Source organism: Anguilla anguilla, chromosome 1, assembly GCF_013347855.1.
Source record: "Anguilla anguilla isolate fAngAng1 chromosome 1, fAngAng1.pri, whole genome shotgun sequence".
In the NCBI taxonomy this organism is placed as follows: domain Eukaryota; kingdom Metazoa; phylum Chordata; class Actinopteri; order Anguilliformes; family Anguillidae; genus Anguilla; species Anguilla anguilla.
Genome location: NC_049201.1, coordinates 27,550,052 through 27,568,947, shown reverse-complemented (window position 1 = coordinate 27,568,947; position 18,896 = coordinate 27,550,052). Strand labels below are relative to the sequence as shown.

At 40.7% G+C, this 18,896-nt stretch overlaps 1 protein-coding gene across 3 annotated transcripts in view; it reads right to left on the bottom strand.

The window, feature by feature from the left end:
- The window catches only part of crim1 (cysteine rich transmembrane BMP regulator 1 (chordin-like)), a 119,359-nt gene that overhangs the window by 36,582 nt on the left and 63,881 nt on the right, over positions 1–18,896 (bottom strand). For all 3 annotated transcript variants that reach the window (XM_035423999.1, XM_035424007.1, XM_035424014.1), the window contains exons 3-5: positions 12,201–12,443; positions 10,238–10,358; positions 9,591–9,712 (exon numbers count right to left, since the gene is read on the bottom strand). In XM_035423999.1, the coding sequence (XP_035279890.1) occupies positions 9,591–9,712; positions 10,238–10,358; positions 12,201–12,443 (486 nt within the window). The remainder of the gene's footprint in view (positions 1–9,590; positions 9,713–10,237; positions 10,359–12,200; positions 12,444–18,896) is intronic.

Genomic DNA, 18,896 nt, shown 5'->3' with positions numbered 1-18,896 from the left:
GCAGTTGTACCAAGGAACCTCAATTACTAGCGTAATAGCTGTACAAAATTCTGATAGAGAGCACAATATGTATTTTTATTTTTACAGGGCCAAGCAGCGAAGCTTCTGGAATCCTATTGTATTTGTAAGAGTTATATAATTATATATTCCGATTATTTCTGCCAAGTGCGTCTGATAACTTCTTACAAAACAAAGTCATTGAAGGTTGTGTGCATTACAGAAGGAGTGACTTCTTTACTTTAGTACTTTAGTAAAGTGAAACTTTACTATTTTGACCGAAAATGTGCACCTGGGTAGATTCCCTCTATTTTGAATAAATTAAAAACACTTAGAAGACTGCACCTCATAGAAAGTTTGACCAATTTGTGAGAACTATGGCATGTAGCATCTACTCCCAAATATCAAAGCGGCTACATCCATATATCTTCATGAATAATAAAAGAAATATTTTTTAAATTATCAAACGATTCAAAAGACAGAACCTCTTGGAGCCATATTTTTTATGACTAACATGAAAACACATCCATAAAGATACTGTTTACCAAATTTCAAGCCAGAGGTTCATGAAAACTTATAAATGTTGCAAATGGTTGATAACGGTTTCATTTTTTGAACAGTTACAAAAATTCACTAGCTTGTTCGGATTTGCCCATGACGTAAGATCCTTTGTCCTGGCAGACTGTCACTGGCAGGAGATGGAAAAGAACAGTTTTTGCCTCAACACATAACCGTGTCCTCTGGCCAAGCAGCAACACACTGGACTTCCGGATTCCGGACCTCTGAACTAAAATGAATGATAATGTGTGTCCCCTACATTACAGTTGATTGACCATGACAAGACTGTGATAATCTATTCAGACAGTGACGGACCGGCCACAGCTGGTTTAATAGGGTTTTCCAGCACATTATCACAGTTCACTCACTGACCTCCACATGAAGCCTATGGTTTGAGTCTGGCAGACACTGAGTTCAAAGAATCTGTTAATCTCACAAAGGAAAAAGTGAGTGCAGAGGCAGCACTGAGAGGTTGCTGAATCAAATGCAATAACAAAACTGTCAAACTACCAAAGATATACTCCACCATTAAGTAATGGTTGGCATTGACCTTGCCTTCTATACAAGTGAGCTTAACCATGTCAGGAAAATGTGTCCCATGCCATTTCGAAATCACCAGACCCTGTCACTTTTGAAGCACACAAGTTTAAATTTTTATTCATTCACTACCTGTATTTAGTAAATTTTTTAAAGCAAAACAGATCACAGAATATCCCTGGTGACAATTCCATATTCCTGCTCTCAACTACTGCCATATAGAATGAAGCTCCATATTGAAGACATTGTCCTTTACCTGACCTCCTTTACTGTTTGTAATTAACCTACATTTCATAACAGGTGTGCGTCCATCATCCGCGCCACTGAGGCACCACAATGAACCACATAATTGGGTTTGTGAGGATTACATTGGGGATCATGACTACAGACCCATCTCTGCATCCACCATGTCCCCTGCCACTGCTTAACGCCATTTACATCTCACGTTCCAGGCATATAGCAGACACTCTTCACCAGTGAGAATTACACAGATTAATTTTTTTTGCATATAAGCCGTTAATACAGCTGGGTATCTGCTGAAGCAATTCAGATTAAGTACCTTGCTCGTGGGTACAATGGCCGTGCTCCATGCAGAAATCAGACCAACAACCTTGGGAGTTGCAAGACCAGTCCACCAATCATTATGTCACTCATCGCGCTACACAGCCACCCTGACCGCTTCGCATTGGGTCAGGTGGTTCATCTTTTTTTTTTCTATCTTTCTTTCATTTTCTAAGGAACACAGAAATATTATTTATATACACGCCGTACAAGAGAACGTCAATCAGGAGGAGAGTCCTTGGTCGCCATAGTGATTGTAATAAAAAATAAAAAAAAGCTCCGGCTTTTCATTCCATGCCTTGCGGCTACTGCTCAGAGAGGCTGTTCACAGGAGGGCCTTGAGGGAGAAACCCTTAAACTGTGCAGCCTGAAACACCCCGCTATATTACCTATTTGCCTGCTCCCACTCACTGCAAACTTTACGCAGAAAAAATGCAAGAAAGCGTCAAATCAAAGTGTTTTCTGCGTATTACAGACGACCGTTTTTATTTTTAAAAATAATAATAATAAAAAAATAATAATAATCCACCAGAATGCTATGGCTCATATATTTTACTCACGAGGATGTGCTCTGAATCTATAAAGGCATGCGAAACGTGAACAGACTGGATTGACGCACTCCAAAGCCTTGCTGAGTACAGACAAGATCATGTGCACGCTTAATATATTTAGGGCACACTGTTTTGCTGCTTCCATGAAAATGGCAACACAGATTTCACAGAAAATAGGGGTCACCAATGGAGAACGAAATGCATAGGAGATGGAGGAAGGCAGTGACAACTGACCATGTCACAGCATCTGTAACCTGCTACATAGGAAGTCTGCCTGGACAGAAACAGCTGGCTCATAGCTGCAAGTAAAAGTCTATTTGTATAGCCAATGTATATCATTGAGCCATACAGTATTTTACAACAGAACCAAATGGTAAGCATTCCAGGTGCTATCTGCTGGTTCAAGAGTGACATTCTGATTTTTGAAATCTCAGCTACATATTCAGAAGTGTGTGGCTGAACAGGTAGACCACAAGCACCTAAAGGACCAGTAGGGGTCGCTGGTGTGCGACAAGACACTAATCAAGGCCAACTAAAACCCTCCCTTCCCTGGGCAACACTAGTGCCAATTCTGCATCACCCCATGGGAAGCACTGTCAGCACCGTCATGGTCCAGATTCAAAACCATGCTATTCCTCCATCCCCACACTGCTTTAACAGGGTGATCCACCCAGCAGCCCCATAGGGATCAATACTAATTACAGATCCCTCTGGTTGGGAAATATTATATGCAAACCAGAACTTCTTCTAGCCTTCCTCTCCAAAGCAAGATGCCCACATACTTTCTTTCTCACCTGCTGGTTCGTCACTACGGAAAACATGTTTGGTTCTGCAACAGTGCACCACGGTGAGGCCACCATGTACACAAGTTGCTTTTATTTAGCGGCGTACACGCTTTTAAGAGCTACAGCACTGGGTTGCCATTAGCACCCAGGTTCTGAGACTCAGAGCGTCACAGTCATGCATCAACTTCCTTTTTATGTTCCGGGCGCACCTCCGAACATGTTGCTGCTCTGTCGTCACACACTTCCAACATAATGGTCGGGGCAGCTCTTAGGCTAAGCCTCTGTTCCGCGCTGTTCCATTTCTCTTAGCTGGTGATATGATCTTTATTTTCGGCAGGAACGAAATGTGAAACAGCCCATCCCCTGCTCTCTCATCCTCAGCACCTTCTCTGTTTTGACTTTTAACGAAGGAGATTAAATATTGTGATATCACGCAATAAGCCAGGTGTTCTCCTTCAAACATGCCCTGACTCTACTTGAAGCCATTGGCACCAAATACTTTTTTTTTTTTTTTTTTGGCTGCAACAGAAGGCTTTCATGATGACTTGTAAACACATGTAGACAGATGTGCAGTTGGTAGATGAATGAACAAGGGCCCTAAAGTAAAGTGAGAAAACATTTGAAAACACTACCAGCTCATTGCTGTGTGTTTAGATAAAATCAAACACGGTTGCCTCTGTTTGTGCTACGAGAATCATCAACTGGAAAGGGGTGGAAGAAGGACTATATGAAACATACCAACCTGTAGTCTTTACCTTCAGAGCAGAACACTGAAATTTAGAGAATCTATTTTCTTATGTAGCGAACATTCTATACCAAGCAATTTCATTTCTTTAAGTAAACGGCCATCAAGCGCAAGTGAACCCAGCACACATTATGGTTGGACACTTAAATAAGTAAGTTCAAAAGCATGAGTGAGCTTGTGAACGTCCATTACAGAAAGTGACGTCAACCCGTGGAGCCAGGATAAGAATGTGATCAGTTCCCTAGAATGAGGACCTTTGGTCTTTAACTCAGTGAGATAATCCTATCTCTAGCGCCATGTAGGTGCTGTGTTCAAAACCACAAAACACCTACCCCCCGTACAGTGGCGCCATGCTTCAAATAAAGACATGCACGCCAAACAGGATTGCTCTGTGGGTTTCAGGCATCATTAAACACATTTCTTACAGAAGGTGAAACACCTTGTTAGAGTGTTAATTAGTTTGTTAATTAATCAAAGTTGTGAAAATGTGTTCTTGTGATTTTGTTTTTTTGTCACAAATACGTCTTTAAAAAGATTTTCTTTTGTTAAAAAGGTGTAAAGCCATGACTTACAATGTCGGGGTAGATAAAAAAAAACACTGTGAGAAAACACTGTGCATTGATATTCACCACAACATGACATAACTTTACTGTAATGTTTTAAAAGTTCTAATAACATTTTGAACTAGCTGGGAGATTAGTTCCCCTGGCTGGAGTTCTTTGTCGTTGGCTTGTTATGCTAATAGTATCCCTGGTGTCAGTCAGTGGATGTCGAAGGAGGAGGAATACATTTCACATTTGCTGTTTGATCTTTCGCAATGTATCCTTCCTATTCACAAGACTCTTATGGTTTAATTTACTATGGTTCCACCCAAAACACAGCTATAAAACAGTTGTATATTTTCAAACAGATATTTTCCACTGGCTGCTGACAAATCCTTCCCTACTTCTGAAACCCAATGCTGACCAAGAATCAGTTAACATTTCTACAACACGTTTGATATCCATTCCAAGCTTTACAGAGCTCACAGGAGCAATTATCGTTTGTCATGGAGCCTGACGTGGTACATCATCAAACGAGCCACTAAAAGAGCTGAATCACTGCTGAATCACTGCTGCGCTAAGCTTCAAAAATTCTAAACTGTTGATTATGAGCAACTTATCATTTCAAACTGCAAAAAAAATAAACAAAACTAAGAAAAACAAGAGTCAACCTCCAAAAAACCCTGTATAGTCTCATGGATGTAACAGATTAGATCCCTATTTCCACTAATGGCAGGCAGATATACTGTAGAATTGGTTCCAATACAAAGTAAACACCACCTAAACAGCTGCACTGCAACCACACCCATCCACTGGCATCCCTCTTGTGGGAGTGGCCCAAGGTTTATACCAAACATTTAGGACATGTTATGAGGCGACATGTGTGCCTGGAAAACAACACTGTCTTTCAATGGGTTGAAACTTGAAACGCATTAGGGCAGAGGCGGGCAAGCAGGGCCTTATCTGTTTCTAGTTTTCATGTAAACATCACGCCTTAGTTATGTAATTAGCCCTAAAATGTACACCATTTGACATTTCAGCTAGATTTCTTCATCAGTGCGTGAATGACACCCAAAGACTATTCTTGTGAAACATTTTACTGTGATCTAAACTACGACTGAGCCAGTGTTGGTGTATATAGCCAGTTAGCTCAGTTAGCCAGGGTAAATGGTGCAAACAAAAACCTGCATATACACTGGCCCTCCAGGACAGTCTCTCATTTAATCTTATTTTAACACGTGTCTGTCTTTGAAATATTCATGCTCTTCAAATGATTTAACGTCCGTGACCAGGTGCCCTCATTTTCAGAAATTAGGGTCTCACTGGTTTAACCCGTTATCTGTTTTGTATATCATTTAATCCATTAGAATGGTGCCTCTTCCTTGAGGAATCTTTTGCCATTCAGGACATTAATATGTGGATCCCAGTGTTACTGCAATCAATTTAGCCGGTTAGCAAGAATCAGTCAAACTTTCTAACTGCAATTTTTTGACAGTCCCTGGACATTGACATTCATGACCTCAGCTTCTCAATGGCCATTTTAAATCTACCTCAAGGCAATCACTCCTTTTTATTTCTGCCATAATCACTGCATACTATCCCTGGTGATGGGTATCCACTGTCAGGAGAGGGACACGTACAAGAAATGTGTGTTGTGTGTATCATACATGGTGCGCTATACATAATGCGTTGATTTGACATGTTGAGCCATGCATATTTATAAAGACTGAAAATGAATTCAATTTCCATATACTTCATGAATACTTCTGGAAAAAAAACAGGAACCAAATAAATTTGATGCATAATTAATGCATCTATGCATAGCTATAAATATAAACACACATAACATATTTTTAGACAGAGCAGAGTTTCTTTCACTTTAATTTCATGGCAATCCTCTATTCTCGAAGAAATCTCAAGTCCCCTTCATCTGTCATGCTCTCTCCTAGCTCCCCTTGTCAGCTCAGAATCACTATCTTTCTTCCTCTCCTCCTCCTCACTTCCCTCTGTTCTTCTGAGTCACACCATTCTTCTCTTGTCCCCCAGAGTTATGTTCTCTTTCCCTTACAAAAGCTCTCTCCCCGTCAGAAATATCTGACACACGGGCTGACAGACTGTTCATTACATGGCCTGTAACTTACCGGTAGCATTGCACAGTGGCATTTTTGGTGTCCTCATTTTCTGTAATCAAATTATTCACATAGTAATTATGACTACTATACTGTGCATACACAAAACAAATGCATAAAATAAAAATAATAATTGCGAATAATATAAAAACACAGAGGTTGGCAAAATATCAAAAATAATATGAAAAAGGACTTTAATTGCTAAATAACTGCACAAAGAAAGAAAAAATTACAATGACTAAGTAATTAGACAGGTGTGTCATTTTATGCTGAATGCCAATTAGCAGAATGTGTCAGCAATAAAGACTTTGATAAGTGAGTTGCCAAAGCAATGAAACAACTAAAAGAGATGAAGGGACCAAATACTCATTCCCCAAATTGCAGGTGCATTGGTCACATAAACTGCAAAATTATTTAATTTGGCCAGACAAACAGTGGCTGCAAGCCGAAGCTCACCGACGCAGACAAACGGCCCCCAAAAATGATCACAGAATTGAATCAGCACCTTTGTGACCCAATCTCGACAAAAACCTTACGTTCTCAGCTTCACAAAGCCGGTATTTATGGCAGGACCGGCATTCAGAAACCGCTTGTATCCAAGGCTAATGCACAAAGACACATAACTCGGTGCAAGGAGCATAAAACCCAAGCTCCTGAGTAATGGAAAAAAAAAAGTAATATGGTCTGTTGAGTCATCTTTTATTCTTTTTCTTACATCTGGACAGGTTTACGTTTGCAGAGAGCCAAAGGAAGCCTAAAAACCCACAATGTCTGCTGGCAACGGTTATACGCGGTGGCAGACCTATAATGGTATGGGCAGCCATGTCACGGGAGTCATTGGGTCTGGTGATTGCTCTGGATGGTCATATAATGGCCAAGTAATATGAAGCCATTTTACAAGGCCAGGTGCACGCTACGGTGCAAACACTGTTAGACACATACGATCACTGCTAACAAAAAATTCAAGAGGGGTTTCATGTACATAAGGATGAAGTCAAATGCCTTCCATGGCCCCCACAATCGCCAGATGCAAACACCATTGCACATTTATGGGAAGATTTGTAGTGCAAGGTTTGAAGCAGATTTCCACTTTATTTACCCCTCAAAGGACTAGAGGCTGACCTTCTTGGAGGATGGTACAATGTCCCACTACACACGGTTCAGAGCTTGTATAACAGAATTCTAAGAAGGACTGAAGCTATTTTTAAGGGTGAAGGGTGGGTCTACTACTTACAAGTAATTTCATATTAAAATAGTGTTATTAATTATTTAGCCCAACCCCCGTATATAACTTTGTGCAGCCTATATATAGATATGTAATCACACTAATTATAAGAGCCTGTGCTGTTGCAAGTGCATTTTGACCCTGTCAGAGGTGTAAATCGAGTTCCTTGCTGGTGGTATGCATCTCTCGCCCTCATTTCTGTAACGGGGCCACTCTCCCAACTAACACTCATGTTAAATTAATTTTTAACCTGATTTTAAAGTTCAGTCATATTGAACTCTCTCTCTCATCTCTGTAATTTGAGAGAGTGTAAACAAGTACACACTCCTATGAAGCACATCCTCTCAAACAGCTTATTTTCACTCAACTATCCACCAGCTGAGCTGTAGAGGTAGACTGCTGGCACTCGTTCGACCAGAGGACAACAAAACTACTCTACAACTGTGATGAAGAGCTACAAAACTTAGGAGAAAAATTGGTAGATGAAGGTTTCCAGCACATTGTACAAGAACCCAGACAGGTAAAAAAAAAAAAAAAAAAAGAAATAATCACAGTTAGATACACAGTATTAAACTGAAAAGAACATACACTGCAACTTTTTTTTCTTGCCAGAGATCAATGCTTTCAATTTTTCAAGGTTAGCATGCAATACATCTTCGAACACAAGTAGCCATGAATTATAGTGCCTATTTTATGAAACCTCTAAGTGTCTCTCTTTCTCTCTGATCATCTCCCACCCCACCAAAAATAGCCTCCATCTCCCTCTTCGTCCTCTGATTGCATTTCCTATTTCTCCTACACTCTTCATCGGAAAATGTCGCTGAATTCTTGCTCAACAAGCAGATTCTCATTCAGGGTATGATATTTTCATTTATTCTCTATACTTCTCCTTCCTCCTCCTCTGACCATAATTACATATTAATCAAAAACACTTTCATTAGTAACATATGTGACACTTTTTACTTTATCCCTACTCAACTGGATTGCTGAGTTTGTGGCTGATATTCTCATCCCTGTCCTCTTAAATGTGATGTTAAGCCTCCGCATCTTTTGATTCTGGTTCACCATATTAAATTTGCAAACACACTGAATCAGAGGAGGGCATTTCACACATACACTATATGACCAAAAGTATCTGGACACTCCTTGGTCTGGGGCTGTTTTTCATGGTTTGGGTTAGGCCTCTTAGTTTCAGTGAAGGCAAATCTTAATGCTCCAGTATACAATCACATTTTAGACGATTCTGTACTTCCCAACATTGTGGAGAAGGCCCTTTCCTGCTTCAGCATGGCAATGCCCCCGTGCACACAGCGAGGTCCATATAGAAATGGTTTTGTGAAGAACAGTGTGGAAGAACTTGACTGGCCTGCAGAGAGCCCTGACCTCAACCCCAACCAACACTTTTGGGATCAACTGGAAAGCCAACTGCAAGCCAGGCCTAATCGCCCAATCAGTGCCCGACCTCACTAATGCTTTTCTGGCTGAATGGAGGCAAATCCCTGCAGCAATGCTCCCCACATTTAGTATAAAGCCTTCCCAGAAGATAACAGGTTGTTATAGCAGCAAAGGGATGGACCAACTCTATATTAATGCCCATAATTTTTGATGAGATGTCAGGTGTCAGGTGGCCAGTAGTGTAGCTTGTCCAGGCAGACTTTGGGCCACCAACTGACCAGAGGCAGGTGCTGTTGTGTAATGACACATGAATGCCTGGCCAACCGAGATCAATGCCCCAGCCAATGATACATCTAACTGTGCCGTCTTGCAGGGATGCTGGTCACAGTACGATAGTGGTGCGCTCCACAACAGTGCTTTAACAGATTGAACTACAAAGTAACTCTGCAACACATTTTTTTTAAGGCAGAAAGAATCCAAGTTAACTTGATGTTTAATCTCTCAACTTTGCCACAAAATAATGGAGAGAAAATACTGACAGAAAGCTTTTGAAACTGAAACTTACCATTGAAGCATTCAAACATATCACAGCATCTTCCAGGGGAACCATCACCATGGAAGATAATGCGGGGTACACTTCCTGCAGAGCACTGAGGGAGGCCGCACAGGCCAGGTAAACACTCACACCTGGAGAAGGCAAGGGAGGAGAGAAGAGCACAAGTTCAGCCAATCGCCATGTCCGGAAGAGCACCATTTTAGCATATCGCCACCTTTGAAAGCGTGAAAGTGCGCAGACTCAGCCAACCGACTTCAGAAGTGCACGATACAAACAAATGAGCACCTTTGGAAGTGCACCTTTTTCAGTCAATCACCACCTGCATTCCTTGATTGAATCTGAATCATAAAAGGACATTCTGGCAACCCAAGCTTATTTAGGGCTGCAGCATGGTGAAGTGGTTGAAGGAGCTGTGCTTCTCGATCAAAAATGGCTGAAGTGCTTTTTACATTAATTGAGTGTACAGGTGACTCGGAGGTGTGTTCGACCATGTTTGTTGTTCTTAAATGTACTTGTTACAACAACGTGTCTCTTCTGACTCCCCATCATTACAGAAAATGAGCATGGAGCAATGGGCCCGCCTCTTTTCAGTGGATATGTATTGCAAACAAGCTCATATCCAATCAGACTTCTCCAGAAACCTGAGCTGGTCTCACCTGGTCGGTAAGGTGCAACAGCCGTCTGCCGTGAGACGAACCTGGGTCTCATAGCTATCGGGGGGACACTGCACCTGTTGGACCGACGGACACTCCACTGTACTACAGTCCACGCTGAAGACTGAAGGGGAGAGAGGGAGGGGAAAACAGAAAAAGAGAAAGAGAGAAAGAGGGAGGGAGAGTGAGAAGCATTTGTATCAACTCGCATCAGTATATTTTAAACCTGCTTTAAATTACCCAGCTTGCACGTGCAAAGATGCCCCAGTCTCGCAATATTTTCTATTTTAGACGAACGCAGCTCATATAACAGAGCCACAGTGAGCCAAAGACTGCTTCATGAGATCTTAAAAAGCAAAAAAAAAAAAAAAAAAAAGAGAAAAAAAAGCAGCCAACTTCTATTCTATCCTACAGATAGCTATGTCTCAGGGAGGGAGCTCACTCGCAGAACACATCTGAAAGCGTAGCACGGTGCGCTAGGGCTTGCTTGCTTGCTTGCTTATCTTGTTTGTGCCAGCAGGGACATGATTCTGCCGTAATATCAGTATTCGTTGCTCCAGGTTCTGGAACAAATTTGTTTTCACAACCTCCTACCTGGTATCTATCTAGCTTCTGACTTCTGACCTCTCTTTTATAGAGAGACCCGAGAAGGCCCACCGTCCCTGCACAGCTTTCAGGTTCACTGGAGCGTGCAAACTTTATAGTGCAAAAAAGAGTTTAGTGCGAGAGAAAGCTCGGTGCGCAAAGGTGCATATCCCAATACAAAGCGATTGTGACTTCACAGATTATTTTCATGTCAATATATTCACAGATCATTTTCATATCCATATATTCATGCGTTATATAATACTACAACTTTTCCCTCTGGTTTTCCTTTGCACTAGTTTCGCGTCTGATATCGTATTTCCAATCTCCCGTTGCGTTCGCGGGTGGGTCTCGCCACTGCAGCATCCTTCAATTTGGGAAAGCGCAGCAAAGATCAAACTCTCCTTCTCCGGCGCACTGGCTGTCGGTTGGAGTTTCTTTCACTTTTCTTACAAACTCAATAAGTCAGTCCATCATTAGAGTACACCTCATGGGCAGGTGGTGCAGCTGGAATGTGAGTACTCCATAAATTAGAGGAGCCATTGTGGCACGATGAGTCAGGGACCATCCAGTCAAATACAACGCTCCCTCCCTTCCATGGCGACTCTGCAACCAATCACGCGCAGACCGTGGAGCTGCTGGCCACACCACCAGGGGGTTGATACCAGCAGTATTACCAGGCCAAGCCACCCAGCAGCACCTTAATGTTTGTCATTTTTTAAACTGCCCTCTCTGATGATATATACTGTACAGAAGTGCCCGGACTGTGAGATCAATAATTTTTTAACAACTGAATAGGGTGAATGCAATTACTGTTGTTGTCCTAAAGGCAGTAAATGTCTCGTCTTCACAAAATATTGAGCACAATATGACAGAACTCTAACGTCGCTCTAATGATTAACAATATGCAGTACAATAAAGGCTACACAACATTAATCAAGATTTAATGGCGTAGAGCAATTGTAAAGCAGATCAGGCTGGTTATTTAAACACCTGGTTATAAAGTCCAGGATATAGTGGCACTGACACAGGTCGAAAGCTCACATTACTCTCAACCCTTTACTTCTACGGCAACAAAATAAGCAAAACCAGTTCATCCAAACGATCAATGGCCATTCCACACACTCATTCCTCATCTCTCTCTCAATCTTTCTCTCTTTCCTTCCCTCCCTCTCCCTCTCTCTGTCTCCTTCCTTCCCTCCCTCCCCCTCTCCCTCTCCCTCTCTCTCCCCCTCCCTCCACTGGCCACATCAGATTTAAAGTCCTGCCGGTGGCCTATGCGGTAGCCAAAGGACCGTCACGCTTCACCCTCTCCCGGACCCCGCGCTCCAAGAAGACGGATGCGTGTGCCAGACGAGCGGACGGACGCGGAGCCTCCTACCCGGCTTGCACTCGTAGAGGTCGCAGCATTCGCCAGGCTTCCCCGAGCCCTTGGAGACCAGGATGTTGAGGTAGCCGGGCTGGCACACTTTGCGCAGGCAGCCGGCGGGGCTGCAGACGCAGCGGCTGGGCAGCGGGCAGCACTCCCCCGGCGGTGCGTAGCCCTCGATCAGCACCGAGTCCTCGGGGCAGCGGGGCGAGAACTGCACCTCGCAGCGCGCCTTCGAGCAGTCCGGCCTCTCCTCTGCCACGGGAAAGCAACAGGGGGGAAAAAAAGAGAAGGTTTCAGTTCCGGGAAGGCAGCGTAAACCTCGGCTTTGGGCGCGGCATGTTCTAGAACAGGGCCACTCTGAATGACGTGTTCTGAAGACAACCAGTCCATCAAATAGAACCAGCATTTCGACAGACCTTTAGATCTTCCCCCCATCAAAGTGTGTACTACTAAATTCCACACAGTACAAAAAGGAACTGCTGTTTTGATAACCACACAGGAGACAAAAAGGGAGGAGGGGAGAAAGAGAGAGAAAGAGAGAGATGATCCTAGTATTCCTTGACTACAAACTAAAGGAAGCAACTGACAGAGAGCTGAGGATCCTTGGACATGCCTGAAATCAGTGTTGGTTAACAGAAAACAACAGTGAGATCTTCAGAGCTCAGGAAACCCCAAGCTATATCAGAGCAGATGTTGGAAGGCCAAGCTGGAGAGCGCAGTTTGGACTGGAGCAACTGCTCTTACTGGATGTCCCAGGAGAGACAACCTTCCAAAGCTCTACAACTGCACAGCTTCTGGAAATGTTTCAAGATTCAAACATCTCAAAAATAGGGGCCAAGCCCAATTTTCATTTCATAAAGATGCAAAACCATATATAACCAATACAATACTTTTGTTAAGAACAAATACATTTTGCCAACACCTTAGGAAGGTATTTATATTACGTACAATTCCCTTTAAGTAAAAATAGAAGATAAAATATGTAGGTAAAACATGCCAAACATATTCTATGGTTTATTCAAGTAAGCACCCATTTCCCCACCTCCAAAGAATAATTGCTGCATTAGGGGATACAGAGACATTTGCAGAACAGTAGACTACTTTACACCAAGAATACATCTTAATTAATTTGGTTTGACTAAGCAGTCAAATGAATGTGATATATCTCTTGACACTAACTAAGATTAATTTATGTTAGTGCTATTAATTACAATGGGCCCAATAACAATTAACTGAACAACTAATTAAGTTTTCATTTAATATTAATCAGTATCACTGATTTGTTTAAGGGGCAAAAATAAGTGAAAATAAATCCAAAGCTTAATATGCATCTTTTTATTGGCACAAACATCAATTCCAGGAAAATGCATTTAAATCACATGCAAAGGTTTCACAGCAGATGAAAGATAAAATAAAATGGCAGGTTTGTACCTACAGTGGTCTGTGGTTACAAACCTGCCATTTTATAGAAGTTTTTTTGTGGCGTGTTCTTGCTTACAGACACCAGTGCTTTTAATTGCTGGTCTCATGTTTGTATATCAAACAGATGAACAATACAAGATGTACACTTTGTACAAAGATGTACAAGTACAGGCAGAATTGCCACATTCCATATGTTTTAACTATTTTCTGCATTATGACTGGTAGTGGACTGGTATTCAAATAAAAGTTTCCTGGGAATCGCCTTTGCTAAAACTGGTTATAGTCACAATGACCTCTAGTGAAAAGATATGCAACCAAAATAAAAATAGCTAAATTCATAATCCCCCCAACACTACACAGTAGAGACTTCTCAATGTCAATTCAAAACACTGAGTAGACTGAAGGCTCTGTTTAATATCATCAGCATAATAAAATGCGTATTTTTATTCAAGCTCCAATTTAGGAAGCTCTGTATGTTCCCAAATGTTTCAGCTGGGAAAAGAGCTGCTGATCTTTCATGGCCAGAATTCAGATACGACGTGTGTGTCAGCACAAATGGGGTGGAATCCAATAAGCAAAGAGTGCTCGCTGAGAGTCTTATCAAGCTTTAACTGCTGCTGAATTATATCTACCGTTTAATGGCGAATGTCTTGTTCAGCCCCCGTCATTTTTCCGTGTTGCCAGAAGCTTCTCGAAGCTGGTGGCCAAGAAAAACCGCAGGGGGTTTCTGATTAAAAGAAATGCTTTTTCAGAACACCTGGCCATTTCTATAAAACATTTACATCCTCACTTCTGCTGTCATTGTTCAATTACAGATAAGTCACATCAAATCAATTTTTAAAATTGCAATCCAATTAGGTGCATAAGAATAGTGCAAACGTAGCCTTTGATCCCACTGGATTTAGAGGATTCTGCTTTCCCTACATCTGGTTTAAAAAAATAAACATTGGTTTTCCACCAGTTCATTACATTCTATGGATCTATACTTGAGCTCAGCGTATCGACAGCTTCCCCTTTGGAACAAAATGAAATTTTTTCAGTTGATTAGGAGTGCTTTTTATTTTTTAATGATATAAGTGTGTTTCTTTCAGTTACACTACAAACCCACAGGCTCAAAGATTAAATTCAGAATTTTACGTCAACGATTTCTATGCTTAATTTCCCCACCGTAATCATATTAATGGGTTAGAATTTTGGACCCAAAAGTTTAATTTAGAGGTGGCTACGGTCATGTAGACAAAGCTGTTAAAGCAAAATATATATATATTTTCTTACATAAAACAACAACATAAATGAAGTGGCAATGTAAGAAGTCAGGTTCAGTGTTCAAGGGGAATACAAAAACGAATTATATAAAATATACAAAGTGTGTAAAAAATATATCTTGATCTCCTCACAAAAATGAACATTACCTGCTCAAAAGAGACGCAAATGTTTAACTACATGTCAGATGACAATATTTTGTTGGGTAATTTCAAAGTTCACGGTTGTTCTGAGAAAAAAAAGGCTATACTGTTATTATTAGACAAATACATGTAAATATTACAGCCAAACAATTCCATTGAACTAACACATAATGATCATATAAATCAGCTCGCTAAACAAATAAAAATAAAAATACATCAGCACTTTTATAGTACACACAGAAAGAAAGATAGATGGATAAATACATATTTTGTTGCACTCCTATGAGGATACACTAATTACTGGTCAGTAAGGTGCAAGGCCAAGAAGACAAAATATTTTGCAGAATTAATAGCTAGCATTCATTTATATTCCCCTCCTGACAGTTCAGTAACTGAAACATGATAACACCGCACAGACTTGTGGGTAATTACCTTTGGCTGACTCTAGAGAAATGCAGTCTTACAGAAAAGGAAACATTAAGAGGCGCAAATTAACAGCTAACTGTGCATTTATAAACGTGGAATGTGCACACGCTTGCCACCAAACTTCCGGTCACAGAAACATTAAATAACAATTGGATGACAAATGCATGGCTGGCCCACCTGGGACATGGTCAAACTGCTTTTCTCGACACATTGCCACCATAATGAGCAGTAAAGTACATCCTCCGAGGTAATATTAGCCCCCCTGCCGATGCGGATTCGTTCTGACCTCATCACGAAGGCAAACATTTCCACCAGTTTCTCTGGCAACCATTTTTACCTGCATGCTGTCCCGCTTTCGTGTGGGGGGAAGAGGGAAAAAAACGGAGTAACAGCAGAATTGTTGCTCCAGAACAGCCAACCATGAAGGCCAGATTGTTGAATGCCACTTGGTATTTAAGTGCATGGAAATGCTTTGAATTCATTTTCAAGAAAACAGGACCTGCTATTGATTGCACACATGTTCTGTCCATTTCATGTTAATATTCCTCTATGCAGCCGCTATACAGAGGTCTTATAAAGGGAGCTCTTTCAGCCAAACACCTGAACCCACTTAGCAAAAAAAAAAAAAAAAAAAAAACATGAAATAAGCAGCCAGTTCATCATTTTACAATTATATCCGTTGTAACAAGAAATTTGAGGCAATACAATGGAATACAATGTTTATGTTTTTTAAAAAACTGTGCCCAGGGACTCAATAACAAAAACAGTGAGTGTGACAAAATACACAATATCGGTAAATTAAAACAAGAAACATCTCCACTGAACTTAAAGTCTGAAAGTACTGTCCCTCAATACTGCCAATGACCATCAAATCCATCTCATATGACAAGTGAATGCCTGGCACTTCCGGACACAAGGTCTTGAAGGTCGTGAAGTTCTTCATAAAATGTAGCCCCGTTCATTTTTGAGAATTTCAAGTTCAAGTGTGTTTTCTGAATTGTCAGTGCGCTGGGATGTACTATTTTGCAGACTGCATTGTGTTCACTATAAAAAATAAATAAAATAAAAAAAACATTTTTTCAACAGACAAAGAAAATCTTCAAGTATGGTAAGATAAAAAAGTTTAAAATGTAACGCAGTACAACAACTGAGTCACTTGATGATGAGCAGAATGGACACAGAATGTACCACATGACCACATTCAACATTACAGTATATATTTTTTCCTCATAAAAATTGAATGCGCTTGCTTTATAACACATATGCAGAGATTGCAGTGATAACATCAGACAGTCTTTGAAGCTGAATCAGAAAATTGAAAGCTGTAGACTACTTCACTCTTAAGCAATGTGTTTACTGAATTGCACTGTTTATCTCATGAACATCAAAGGCATAGCAGTGTGATTTAACAAAGGCTATATTACAGTAAATGGTTGCTATGCGACAGACAGAGACCTTCTAGCCCCGTCATAACATAACTGTGTTGTTTTAAAATCATATATTGATTTCAGATGTTAACCAAAAAAACAAATTGCAAACTTTATGAATCACTCTTTGAAGTTCAGTATTTGAACAGATTACATGCAGTTGCTTAACTGGTAGCTGGCTATTCTAAGATAAACGACTTCTGATGTGGAAGAAGAGAGGCTGAACACCTTTAATTTCACAGTGAAAAACAGGACCAGCTGGTAATGCTATGCCTTTGCCTGGCTACTGTTCAATCACTGTTTGACGGGCCACAGACGTAACCAATGCCGAACAAGAATCAGGCAGAGTTAAGAAATGCCACTTTGAAGGGGCCGCTGAGAAAAAGGTACCTCTAAAGTGCTATTAAAGATAAAATTCCGGGGCCCCTGTGGGGACTAGGTCCTAGACAAATTTACGTTCTTCTTCTGCATTATTCATGGCTTTAGCCAATAAAATCAGAGTAGCGCACTTTGTTCTCACGTAATATCACTCCCTGTTTGCCAACACGTGAGGTTCTATAGTACAGACTCGCCATCTAACCTTACTAACTTGAACTTGTTTAAGATGCCAGAAGTAGGAGGGTGAAGGACCTCCTGAAAAAGTCACATGGGTGTAATTACATGCACTAATTTCATATTGTTCTGCTATAAGCCTATAATCTGACTACGACAATGTCGAACTACCCTTCTCAGGTGTGTCTGATCCCAGGCAGTCACCAAAACTGTTCTCTTCAGATCAGTGGCATCATTTTCCTAAAAACCCCAACGAATGGCAAAGGTAACACATCATAAATATCAAGCAGTTGAATGACGTGAAGATATATTGGTGGACCATGCTATTGATATAAAGCACGTTAATTCAACACCAGTGAAGTTTTAAAAGTCATTGTGTTTCAAAGGAATCTGCATTTTTCAGGCAGAAAACAAAAAATGTAGAAATAAATGTGTGCTGTGCCCTGACAATTCAGGTGTATCTAGCATGACATTACATTCGTTTTTTCAGTTAAGAGGTGTCTACACATAATAGCAGGGTTTTTCCTGGCTCAAAATAGAGCTTAGATGGTGAAATTAGCGTGACAGCCACTACGGCCGGTCCGGCTTTACTGCTACTGTCAACTCGATGCATTCTCTCCCTATATTTAGCTACAATTAGAATGTAAATTTCTGTAAATTCTTCCACCACAATGCATTAAAAAAAGAAAAGGCAAAAAGTAACATTTTTTATACTTATTGAAGGTTTGCACATTGTATGTGCTGAAATTGGGGGGGGGGCAGAAATACAGTATAGGCTATACTAGAATTAACACATTGTAAGGGGTCATTCTAAAGGAATACTGGTATTTGGAATTGCAATGTCTTGAAAGGCATTTGATTTCTGTCACTCAAAATTTAGGATACAAAAATTTAACATAATGAATACACGCAAATGTCACCTTGATGTGTTTAAATTGGTTTTATACATTCAGTCAAAGGATGCTTGCACCATACTTTTTATCACTGGTGTAACGTGTGCCTTTTGAGGAATTTTATTTCTCAGTTCAATCTGCACAAAAAAGCAAAAACAGTGAAAGTTAATGATAATACAGTAGAATCCATAGAATTGCCAAATCTGGAACCATTTTCCATTCACTTCATTGAAGTGAGATGGCATATTTGCATAAACCATTATCCCAGATTTAGGATATTTTCATAAAATGATGTCCAATTACATCACATAACAATCTATAAAGACATTAAAAGTCAGCAGATGCCTCATAACTTAATCGGCAATTGCCCTATAAAAACCCCCCAAAATTTACGAAGGTAGGTGGTTTCTGTTGAAAATCTATAGCGGACACCCTCGTGGTACGCGCACTTGCCTCGGTCTACTGTTCTCATTCTTTTATGGGGATTCTACTGAAGTCAATTTAGCATGTCTAAGGTTGCATGTAATCTTAGAAGACGTCAAAACATATAAAAACCTGAAATGCAGTATCATTCAGGAC